This window comes from Dreissena polymorpha, chromosome 4, assembly GCF_020536995.1.
Source record: "Dreissena polymorpha isolate Duluth1 chromosome 4, UMN_Dpol_1.0, whole genome shotgun sequence".
Lineage (NCBI taxonomy): Eukaryota > Metazoa > Mollusca > Bivalvia > Myida > Dreissenidae > Dreissena > Dreissena polymorpha.
This window is the reverse complement of record NC_068358.1, coordinates 110545167-110557805: the sequence shown is the minus strand read 5'-3', so window position 1 is coordinate 110557805 and position 12639 is coordinate 110545167. Positions and strand designations below refer to the sequence as shown.

Sequence of the window (12639 nt, the reverse complement as noted above, 5' to 3'; positions counted from 1 at the left end):
AAACCTTAAACTACTAGTGAAGGATATTTAATATGGAGTTTACAAACTAGGCTTATGTTATCATTCAAATAGTTTAAGTCCCAGAAAAATATTGTACGTATTTCCTGCTGATTTGCTGTGAAAGAAGCTTATTGAAAAACTTAAAGCTAGCTCAGACAACGACACCGAAACCAACAGCCACGCCGACGTCATTGCATCGAGAATAGTTTTTTTCTTTTTGTGCGCTAAAGGAATCAATGACGGGACAACTGAATGAAAACCATCGGATAAAATATGTTTGATAAATAATACCGGGCAATACAAGCAGCACGACGATAGACATACACCTATATTTAGACGGTGGACAACGCCCTTTGAATGTAACCTCGCATTTCGCCTTGAATTTAAATAAATCTTTTAATTTCAAAAACAGTTTTAATTTAAGTTTAATTGTACTTACAAACCGTACGGCAAAATCATTCAGGAGAATAACAATTATTATACGTTTCGTATGGAAGGGAAAGATCGCCAATGCTATTTATAAACAGAAAGGTTGCACGTGTCAAGTATTCAGCTGATATGTTTTATGTTGCAATTATATATTATACATACATGTCAAATAATATCCGTTCAAATAAACAAGGTTTGATATTTTATGTTTCAATTTTCAACAATGTTAATTTAAAAGGTGGAGACATCTCAACAGTTCATCGTGTGCGTTGTCCAAATCAAACTGTTCAATGAATACAACAATTAAATGTTCAAAATGAAAAATATACATTCATTTGTCTTTTGAAATTGCATACACAATGCACAAACCTGTGTCACATTTCTAACGCTTCTTTACAAAGGTGTATGCTAAAGTATGCACATTTAGAACAGTTACTTTAAAGAACTGACAATTTCCACTGTGAGCATGTAAACACGTTAAACACGTCTAGATTGATCAACGCGTATATTAACATCTTGCAATTTTACAAGTTTACATTTGCACAGTTGTAAAGTCTGTAATCTATACACGCTGGAAGCGACACAGTTATTGTTCGTCTTATGCAGGAACCAATGCTACGCTTACAGGTCGGGAACCTTTTTGACATGACGTCACACAAAATTTTAATCCCGGATAAAATATATGGATAACAAACTGATGACTACCGGTGAAAGGTAAACATTAATTCTTCTGGTGCAATAACGAAAATAGTCTACTTCGGGGAATAAAGTATGTATCAAACATGTTTTTGTATCAGAAACTAGGGATATTTTACCAAAATTATATTAAATTCGGTGTATACACACTTAAGTAATTGCCTTTACATGAGTTTTCAGCAGACTTTGACTAAACCAGTGGGTGTGGTGATATAACACATTTTCATGTAGCAGATTTCATTAGTTTGTTTTTTATTTCAGGACAACAATTGACACATAAATGTGTTGTTTTAGTTTCCATGTTGGTATCCTTCAAATATGCCTAATTGTCATAGCAGATAAGCATGATGATGATGGTCCTGTTCACCAAGACTTTGTGTCTGCATGAACGTGATAAATGTCCAAGGCAAGTGTATACTAGAATAACATCCAGCAATTTATCTGAAAACATTATTATAAGATTCTAGAACATATGTTTTAGTTTGTACTGACAATATATCAAATTGACCAATTTTTACATGATGGAATACTGAATTAATTGTGTATTGTTCAAACTAATTTATTTCAAACTGAATATATTAAATAAACCACACAGTTGAAGTTTTATATATTATTTTTTTAACAAACATGTTTTAATAAAAAATAAGATTTTCTGCCTATTCACTTGTCTTTATTTAATATCATGATTCTTTTTTTGCATAAATTTGTGTACACACTTTTGTATAAATAAAAGACAAAGAAAGTAACATAACTTAACATGTGTTATTCTTCTGTTGTTTTTCAGACTTTAAAAGGATTCGTCAAAAGATTTGTACCGGTTTTAAGGTGCGAAGCTGTGTAAGAAGTACATGAACACCATCGAACAACACAGAAGGTGTTGTTATTCAGCAAGTTTGATATAACAACTGCCGTGACAGACAGGGACTACGGAAGGCTTTTTTTCTGGACAAGCTATATAAACAAACCATTTTTTATTTATTTTGGCATAATTAATACAAAGTGTATGTATTAATAGAGGTATATATGTATGTGTTTTATTTTTATGCTATTACCGATATTGATTAGATACATATGAACTCTAATCATGCATGTTAATTAGAATATAAACCCAATGATGCTTGTTTGTGGTCTATTAAAGTTAATTGAGTTTCCAATATTATGCCATGGCTTTTTTTTTTTGATTTGGGAAAAGGGCCTGGCTTTCCAATTTTGGGGGATTGTTTTTCGAAAAAAAAAACTGAAAAGGGGAAGAACATTCCCAAAGTAAGCTTTAATTTTGGGGAAAATTGCATCATTTTAAAGAAATGTTCTTAGGGGGAGAGGTCTTTTTCTTGGGGGAAGGGGCCTTTATAAGGCCCTTGCTAAAGAAGGAAACAAAGCCCTGTATAACCATATGGGTTTCCTTAGTGTATCTAAATAAACACTTCACAAATAATTACATTACAATTTAATAAGCATACAATTCTTAAATGTTCAAGACAGTAGTAATTCAGTATCAACTTCATAAAGTACAGCAGTATATACAAAGTTTAATCTATCAATTTATGAATTTGAAAATCTTGCTTTACCAACATATAAAAGAACCAGTTGACACTTAATCAAATAATCAAATCATAATCAAATTTTTTTTCTATGAGGTTCACAATACCAACAAACATATAAAATTGTATTAATAAATGGACTCAATTTCATATGAAATCTGAATATCTGAACATACTTAAAGGACATACTAAACAGCCCCAGTCATGAAAGGGGGCTGCAAGATCTTATTACCACTGCACCAAGTAATAAACATGAAATATTGTTCTATTTGTTAAATTGTCAAAACTTTTGTTACCAGGTAAATTGTTTACAGCGAGCAAGTGCTCGAGAACCTTGTAGCAGATTACTAACACCGATCGTACAACTTAGAAAATATTCAAAATGCTAATGTAGTTTTTCATCGACTTTATTTATTATTATGACTACAATATTAGGTATATTAAAATGTAGACATTATATATATGCGATATATTCATTTTCAGATCTGTAGTTCAAGAAGTTACATGTTTGTATTAAAATATTTAAACCTGTTGAATTAAGTCAACACATGTGTAAGGTGGACATTGATCGAATTAGAATGATAATATCTCTATGTTCATAATCGATTTATTTGCAGATCGATTTTGTAGAATCGGAACATACAACACTTTACAATTGTACAAAACAGATATCAAAATGTGGTATTTAAACATTTTAAAAATTCTCTGTTAAACAAATGAGCTAAATATTCAACATGTGCAACAATTCTGGTGATAAATATTATTGGCGTTCTTTACCTTCCATAGTTTCTGGACATAGAGTTGTGGTAGAGCGGATTTGTTTAATGTTATAAGTAAATAAAACGTTTAACCTTTTATCAACATGTACGTTTTTATTGTTACTAGTGACACAATGTATTGTCTTTTTATGTAGCGTCAATGCCTTTAGCACATTTTAATCATTTGACAAATACGCTCCGGTTTACAAAAACACGTTCACTACTTACCATCCTCTGACAAAGAATTCCATTCATGCCTGAATAATTTCCAGTTCGAGTCCGTAGCTGTGCCTTTCATTATTACCAGAACATTTAAACGCATTTGTTTTGATTTATCGAAGTATGGAGCAATTTCTTCAATTCCAATGCCTGTAAGATAAAGCTTAGATTTAAGAGGTATATATTGTTACCATCTGTGTTGTTACATAATACAAACTATGCAAGCATACACTGATACAAACTAGGATCACTGCCTTGGAACGGTCAATGCAATATAATATATTTAAGGTTTTACTTCGATTTGAAGGCTAGATGAACATTACACTTATCTCACAATTCGTCAAAAACAAAAAACGCGCATCTAAACATATCTCATTATTATTTACCTATGTAGACAATGACAAAGTTTCACGCGTTAAACGAATAATACATACATAGATTAAGTAAACAAAAATAAGTGTTGCCCATAAGTCTTAGTGAGTATTTATAGTTTCGTAACAATGCACTCTTATTGCGTGCTTCTCGAGTACAGTTATATATTTATATATACTATTATATATAAGATTATGTTTTATATTTTATATTTAAATATAAAACTCATCTGAAGTTAATACAAAAACTAACATCACACTAAAAAGGGAAACATAGGGTTTATTGTTCAACATTAGAACAATGTGTTATTATGACTCGTACTAGTTTTAAATTTAAAAAAAGTACAATGTACGATATTTTTACTAATTTTAACAAACCACACAACAGTAAGTTACCAAAATTGATTGACAAACGGAATTTAAATTCATTTTCATGAAGGAAAAGTCATTTATTACGCACAAACATACATTGATTTTTTCTTCGGCGAGCCTCCATATCGTATATCATCATAAATGATAACTCGACATGTGTACTGCTTCAAAATTCATTTACTTTGCGTGTGGTTTGAAAAACAGTCAGACGTTTCTGACATCAACATGGTTCAGACACAACGAGCCACCATTGGTATAGCTGCCTCCGCTTGCTTTTATTATAAACACTGGGATTAACGGGAGTTCAACTGTTAAAGTTTGAACAAAATACTATTCAAATGAAGCTGATTCAGCTATTTACGTTAGAGCGACATCGAAACAATCTTTTAATATGATTAGTTAAGACAAGCGTATGGACGTACGTTTTGACGTTAAATACATTTAACTTCGTGGAGAATAAAAAAGCTGTCAGTCATTTTGTTCACTTAAACGTTATATTTTCCAAAAGTTGAGGATAAGTTTATGTATATGTTCCTAGACTCTTTTTGAAGGTTCTTTTTTATCTAGCATTTATTGAAATTTTTATGGAATATTACAAATCAAATTGTATTTGAACCTCTTTAATATGATCATACTTATCGCATAGTATATGACACACTTATTTGTTCTTCCACTAACTCTAAATTGAAAATTCAGTTAAAAGCTGAATGATTGCTTGTGTAAATAATAATGATGATTGTAATGTTCTAACAAACACTAACTTCTCTTTTATTGAAATTTGGAAAGCTCAATCAAAGAACAAAACTACTGAGATCTTGAATAATGGCTGATGTTGTGTGTTCATGTAAAACTGTTGACTGCTTAACACAGTTACAGATTCGCATTCCTCATAATTCCATTGATGGTACATGTTCTATTGATGGGTCTAGGCAAAGACATATATAAATGCTGACAGCAGTCAGTACCTATTGTATCAAACATTTTGTTTTATAAAAGAATCGGGTATATACGATTAAAAAGGTCAACCTTCTTTTCCCGCAACCTTAAACCGTCATACAATTAAGGCACATAAATGCTTCATACAATTTACTAAAAATCTGAACAGAGAACTATCAATCAAATGTTAACTTAAGTAATAGTCGTAACAAGCATGTCAACGCCGATACCGACACGTTAACCCCTAATGAACGGTAGTGCTTTCTGACTTAGTGAGGCACTTTTTTGAAGTTTATTTACACTTTATATTTTGACTTTTATATCATTATCATATCTGATGAAAACTACTGATGTGTAATATGGAACTTCTGAAGATGTTTATACTGCTGGTAATTTATCTAGTACGTTTATTAGATCGACATGGAAATCAACTTTCAATAGTGTACCAGTTTTCGGATTCGTTATTAATTTCGGATATTTCCACTGTTTCTGCCATCCCATTTGGAGAATTAGCTTATTGTTATAATTTCGTCAATACTAACACTGACATAAGCAAGAAAAGTGAACATTCATGGTGTTCTATCAACAGATGAATAGTTTCCTTCCTCTTTGTAAATTATTATATGGAGATGTTTATCCGTGTCCAGGACCTGACACCCTTTCTCTTTCATTAGTGTAAACACCAATGAATTAAGTGTTTTTAACAAACATTTTGCATTTTATACATATGTGCAAGAGGGTGTTCTACCAAAAATTGATGAAATACTTATGCTCGCACAGAAGATCAGATTCGCTTGTTTTTAAACTTACTGAAACGTGGCTGGACGAATCTGATTTTGATTCTGAAATCTCTATCCCAAATTATAACGTTCTGCACAAGGATCGTAATCGTCATGGTGGCGGTGTCTGTATGTATATACACACATATATTGCTTTTCACCAACGTTCTGATTTAGACCATTCAGACATTGAAGCTACTTGGATAGATCTACTCCTGCCAAAGACCAAACCTATTTTATGTGGCGTCATTTATCGGCCTCCATAACAATCGAACTTTTACACACTTCTGGACAATGTTTTTTACATCAACGTCTACAACCATAGCTGGACACGAAACTGTAATCTTAGGTGACTTTCATTTTAAACAACTTATTTGTGACTTTACTAGGGTCTGTAACACTGCAGCTACCACCATTGATCTTATTTTAGTGTCTGATTAGGAAAAGATTTCTCAATCCGGTGTTGTTGATACATGTATTAGTGATCATTCTTTAATGTATTGTACCAGAAAAGTTCAGTAAATAAATCATTTATTTACAATCATGATACTGTAACCATTCGTTCTTTGCAAAAGATAACAAGGATGATCTACAAGCTTACCCTTAAGCTACTGACTGGAGTTATGTTATGTGATAATGTGTCTGAGGCTTGGTTTAATTTGAAAAAAAAACTTATTGTTGTCTGTTATTAATTATATTGCTCCTGTTAAAGAGGTACGAATTAAGCAGAGAACTGAACGCTGGATTAATTAAGATATTCTTGAAGCTATTAATAAACGTAATACTGCTTTTAATTTGTACGTGAAAAATAAAACTGTAAATAACTTAACCTCTTTCAGTCAATTGAGAAATAAGGTACAGTCCCTTATTGAAATATCCAAGAAGAGCTTCTTTACTGAGTCTCTTGAGCAAAATAATGAGTCTAAGTCTCTGTGAAAATTGTTAAAAATCTTGGTTTACCTTCCAAAAAAAGTTCATGAAGATCAAACATTGGTCTAAAGGTTGACAATGATACATGTTTTGATAAGAATACTGTAGCTGAAACGTTCAATTGTTTTAATACAAGTGTAGCATCAAAACTTGTTGAAAAATTGCTCCAAACCAGTATATGTAAATTTGGAAAGGATTTTGGTACATCATTGTATGCCAAAAAGGTAGTACCAAACATTTTTCCATTTTCTCTTGTTTCTAAGAACAAAGTATTAAAATATATTTCACAGTTAGGGGTAAACAAATCAACAGGTATTGATGGTATTCCGTCTCGGTTTATAAAAGATGGTGCCCTAATAATGCCAGTCCCTTAGCCCATATCATTAACTTATCACTTATCCAAGGTACTGTGCCTGATGATATGAAATCTGCCAGACTTGTCCCCCTTTTCAAGACAGATGATAAAACTGCTGTTGGTAACTATAGACCAGTATCTATCCTCTGTATTATTTTTTTTTAAAGAGTTGTCTATGACTAAGTTGAGTCATGTATCACTTGTAATGAATTGGCCTTTAAATTCCAATCAGGTTTTAGATGTGGGTTTTCCATCGACACTTATTTAATTCACTTGACAGATTTCATCCGTCTAGAAATGGACAAAGGTAATCTAGTGGGTATGATTCTATTAGATCTACAGAAAGCTTTTGACACTGTATATCACTCTATCCTTCTCATGAAACTTAAAGCCCTGGGTCTTGGGGATGACATTCTGAATTGGTTTTCATCCTACTTCTCTGATAGACAACAACTTGTTGATGTATCAGGTACTAAATCTACTATGGCCAAAATTACATGTAGGGTGCCTCAAGGTTTTATTCTCGGTCCTCTCCTTTTCTTGATCTATGTCAATAATATGTCGTAAGCAACAAAGAATAAACTTTAACTTTATGCTGATGATTCTGGCATCTTAGTTTCAGGTCAAGACAAGTGTAAAATAGATAAAGCCCTTTCTCAGGATCTTAATGAAGTGAGCCATTGGTTAATTGACAACAAGTTATCTCTTCACCTTGGTAAAACTGAATCAATTCTCTTTGGTACCAAACATAAGCTTAGGTCAAATCCAAAGTAAAATATTATTTGTAATGACACGGTTATAGAACATACAACTGCGGTCAAGTATCTTATGGCCAGTATTTTAATGTGGTAGTGGTACTTCGCTTATGTACAATACAACACGTCTGTTTGGTTCGATTGTTTAATAACGTCTGATAAACAACAATTATGATGATGACGTCAAAGTAAAACATACATAAATGCGGCAAAGAGCGTTGACGTCGCAAATACTTAACATTCTGGGGGCCTCGAACAGAATTCACCCAAAATTAAATTATGTCAATAATATACATAGTTTGTCTAGCATCGATGCATATTTAATGTTCATTGTCACTAGTGACCTCCAACGGATAGAGCTTCACAATAGGCCTTGTCGTGACTCCCCGGGTGGTTCGGACATGCGCAGCTCGTGCTAGACCGTCTCTTGCGGTGATTAGCTCCTGTTCGACTTCTAGTTTTCCCTGGCTGAGGGGACATTCGTCGTGTAACTGCATCACAACTTGTGCAAAGTTAGTATTTCACGATGTATGAATGACGTGATATCTTCTTCCGGTTCCCAGCGTTTGCCGAGTATGTCGAATCGTACTCTCCGTTCTTCCTTTAGCAACGTGGTAGTTTGATGGAAACGGCTCATGGTCATTTTTCCACGGTAGAGATGCCGTGTATTGGTTATCAGAGTATTCGATTGACGTCTGTTGATATGAATTCAAGCGGTCTCGTTTCTCTGGCTCATCTTCTGGTGGAATGATCCCCAGGCTTTCTAAGGACCAAAATCGTTCAAGTGAAGAACGTGATTCGAACTTGTTTCGTCTGCTCCGACTGGTCCAGATAACAGGTATCCTATTTTCGACTTCACTGCCGTAAGCCTCTTTCCGCGTATTACCTCGTCTTCGATAATGTCCCAGTAGTGGTCAGCGCCTATCAGCAATGAGATGTGGACATTTTCACGTTCAGTTACTGGATGGTCAAGTTTCAACTTCCTGAGATAGGGCAAACGTGCAGCAGTGTGTTGGAGACGCGTGCTGCTCGGGGTAGCTATCGTTGGAATAATCAGCACATTGATCGGTATACGCTCCTTCCGGTCAGAGATCAGATCGTTTGTAGCTGTCTCCAAGTGCAAAATCCGATCTTTCTTGTCGCCGAAGGCTGCCAGTTGAATGGCCTACGTTCCATTTCGCTTCACTTCAAGTTCACACACAAGCGCTTCGGTGATGAACAAATTCTGTGCTCTTTCATCGAACAGTATGCATGCGTCGGTGTGTATCTGACCACAGTAGACAGAACTAATTGCTGTCTTCAAAAGAACGCCATGTTTATGTCTCTGTGTTGATGAATGAAGAACAGCTGTTTCCGGTCTGGTTGGCAACACTTCCGGTTCTTGCCTGCGTTTCCTGTTATTCAAGTTATTTCATATACTCGTATGGTGTTTTGTCTTTCACACTTAACAGCGTTTTCGAGATGTGCACTTAGAAACTTGATGTAGTGCGAGACAGTTAAAACAGAGTCGCTTCTGTTTCACTTGTTCATATCTTGATTTCATGTAAGGAACACTCACACAGTCCTTATGTTTATGATTTCTACCGCAGAACACACATTTCACATCATACGAAATCGAAGTTTGACTTACTGTTTGATGTTTTTTGCGTTGATCATTCGGGTTTGACCCAGCGTAAAATGATGCTGTGCTGACAAACTCCGTCATTTCCGGTATATTACACGCTCTTCCGGCCTCCATAACATTGAGTTCTCGATTCAATGCGTGTCGTAGATCTCCCAATTGCCAGTTTAAATCTCCATGTTCTATAGCAAGACTCTGTCTTACTTCCGACGGCATCTTATCTAAAATGACCGGTTCCAATAGACTTCCGTATCCGTCTTGATGCTGACCTAGTGACTCGAGGCCTCGTATGTAAGTTTCCATTTTGTCATGAAAGTTGCGCATGCTATTCAACGTGTTGCAAGGAGCCAGTTACTGGATCAGAGCGTGCATGGTGGCGTGTACAATGCGGTGCGGACTACCGAATCGCTCCTGTAGCAGGCTTATAGCGCTTGAATAGTTGGCGTTCGTCAACGCAAATCCTTCAATTGTACGTGCAGCAAGTCTCTCAAGATGAGATTGAAGATATGCAAACTTTAAAACGTCCGTAAGGTTAGTGTTTAAATGATTCGTTGATGCAAAGCAATCCCAAAACGTCTGCCATTTCAGTATGTCTCCGTCAAATGAAGGCAATGTTTTTTTGGGAAGTTGATTCGAATGTACGTCATTACATGTGATATTGCTGGTCGCCGGAAGAGCGTTCGCGTTGATCTGAGTCCCAGCGGAAAGTGACTGACTGAACCATGGACGAAGCTGCTCCGTTGGCTGACTTAACCACGGACGAGGCTGCTCCGCTTGTGGGTTATTCGCTTGAATCGATGCTGTTTCTCGTAGCGATAGCGGCGGTGGTGCTTGTACTTTGGGCTGAGTCTGTTGTTCCAGGAAGGCTTTTAATTTCCGAAATTTGATTTCCATGTCAATCGTGTATTGTTCCGTCGTTAGCATCTCTTCTTGAATACCGTCTAAATCTGTTTGAGAGAAGATCTTCTCATTTAATAATTCTAAAATCTTAATTTTCATCTCCAAAGCTTCAAGAATAGTAGAAAACTCTATAAGCGTCGAAATTGATTTCGAATCTTCAAAATTCTGCAAATGACGCTGAATAACTCCTCGGAGTTGTAATGTAATTTCAGAAGATTCATTTTATCGTTTTGTCACGGCAACAATTTTAATGTGGTAGTAATACTTCGCTTATATACAATACAACACGTCTGTTAGGTTCGATCCTTTAATAACGTCTGATAAATAACAATTATGATGATGACGTCAAAGTAAGCATACATAAATGCGGCACATAGCGTTGACGTTGCAAATACTTAACAACGGTTGTAGAACATACAACTGCGGTCAAGTATCTTGGGGCCAGTATTGACCAGATTTTATCATTTGTCAATATGGCTCAGTCTGTTGTAAAGAAATCTAACTCTAGGTAAAAGTTTTTATATCGTAAAAGCAAATATTTAACCCAGCATACCAAGAAACTTCTTGTGATGTCCTTAACCCAGTGTCATTTTGAATATGATTGTTCTATATGGTACAATGGTCTTACTCAGTTTAAGAAGACTACATTTCAGGTGACCCGAAAGTAATTGATCCGTTTTGTGCTCATTCTTGATTCTAAAACTCATATTAGCCCGAAACATTATACTTCTTTGCAGTTGTTGCCAGTTGACGAACGTGCCGAGAAAATAATGCTTTCCCATGTCTTAAAGATCATAAATGGTCTCCTGATTACTTGTCAGACCAGTTTTTTTACCAGATTAAGATATAAAAGTGCTTTCTCTGTACCAAAGGTTAAAGGAAATGGGAAGAAGTCCTTCAGTATCTTGGATTATACATTGTGGAATAAAATCATCGTTTATAACCCAGATGACTGTATTGTCTAGTTTCAATTCTGCTATAAAACAACATCTTTTAAATAGAGTAGTTTAATCTATCTTAAGTTACTATGCTTTGCTGATAAATTTTTTCGTTTACCCAATGTCTTATCAGTTTGGCTTAATAATACATGCATACTTAATGTGACTTTTTAATTGATGTTTGTTGTAGTAACTTTAAATTTCCATCCAAATTTAATATGCGATATAATTGATCATAATTGATACGCTTGATGTTTTCTGCTTCAAGGTGATACTCAATTATACATTGATATCACATGTCTGCAAAGCTACCATGTGATATTAATGTTGTGTTCATTGATCTGAATCTCAGTATTATATTTCATGTATTTATTATTATGTATATAGTATTTATTTATGGCTAGTGCCTCTCTATGTCGTGCCATCAACAATATGGACCACAATGGAATATTGGGATAGTGGCTATTGCTCTTTTTTGTGTAATCCTTGATGCTGGTGTGCATGCCATAGTGCATTCTATGCATGTACTTTTCAATAATGATTGTTTGTTTACTTCGTATTGTTTTATGTACATGGTGTTTTAATGTTTTGTGTGTATGTATGCTATCTCCGAAATAAGTTTATCCATCTATTGTTGTAGAACCCAATTCATGTGTATGAGTGCATGCTGATATGAATTTCCAAACTAAGTACATGTCTCGTTTATATAAAGGAGTTTTCTGTAGTAAGGCAACCAATCTTGTGAAATTGTATCAAACATTTCTTTCGTTTATTTGCAAATACATATTCTTCTTAACATTTATTCTAGTTTTTCAGTTATCAAAGTTTTATCTGTTTTGAAAGAACGAAATAAGATGGTTTATTTTCGCTCTTACTATGTGTCGAATGGTTTTAACTCCATACATTCAGAATATCGATCAGTATACGAAAGATTTTAATTGTTAAAAATAATAAAGTTACACATATATTATAAATATAATTTAACTAAGTAGAGCAGTTCATGGGAAAACATTATTTCCGTTTTAATAGAATTAAATTT

General features: G+C 34.4%; 1 protein-coding gene across 36 annotated transcripts in view; it reads right to left on the bottom strand.

The window, feature by feature from the left end:
- The window catches only part of LOC127876067 (PHD finger protein rhinoceros-like), an 88548-nt gene that overhangs the window by 7474 nt on the left and 68435 nt on the right, over positions 1-12639 (bottom strand). For 34 of the 36 annotated variants that reach the window (XR_008047631.1, XM_052420962.1, XM_052420963.1 and 31 more), the window contains one exon: positions 3653-3793. The exons of the other annotated variants lie outside the window; for them this stretch is intronic. Coding sequence is in view for 32 of the 34 variants with exons in the window: in XM_052420962.1 (XP_052276922.1) it covers positions 3653-3793 (141 nt within the window). In the remaining 2 variants the exon portion in view is untranslated. Of the gene's footprint in view, positions 1-3652; positions 3794-12639 lie in introns of those variants that run through there. 36 annotated transcript variants of the gene reach the window in all.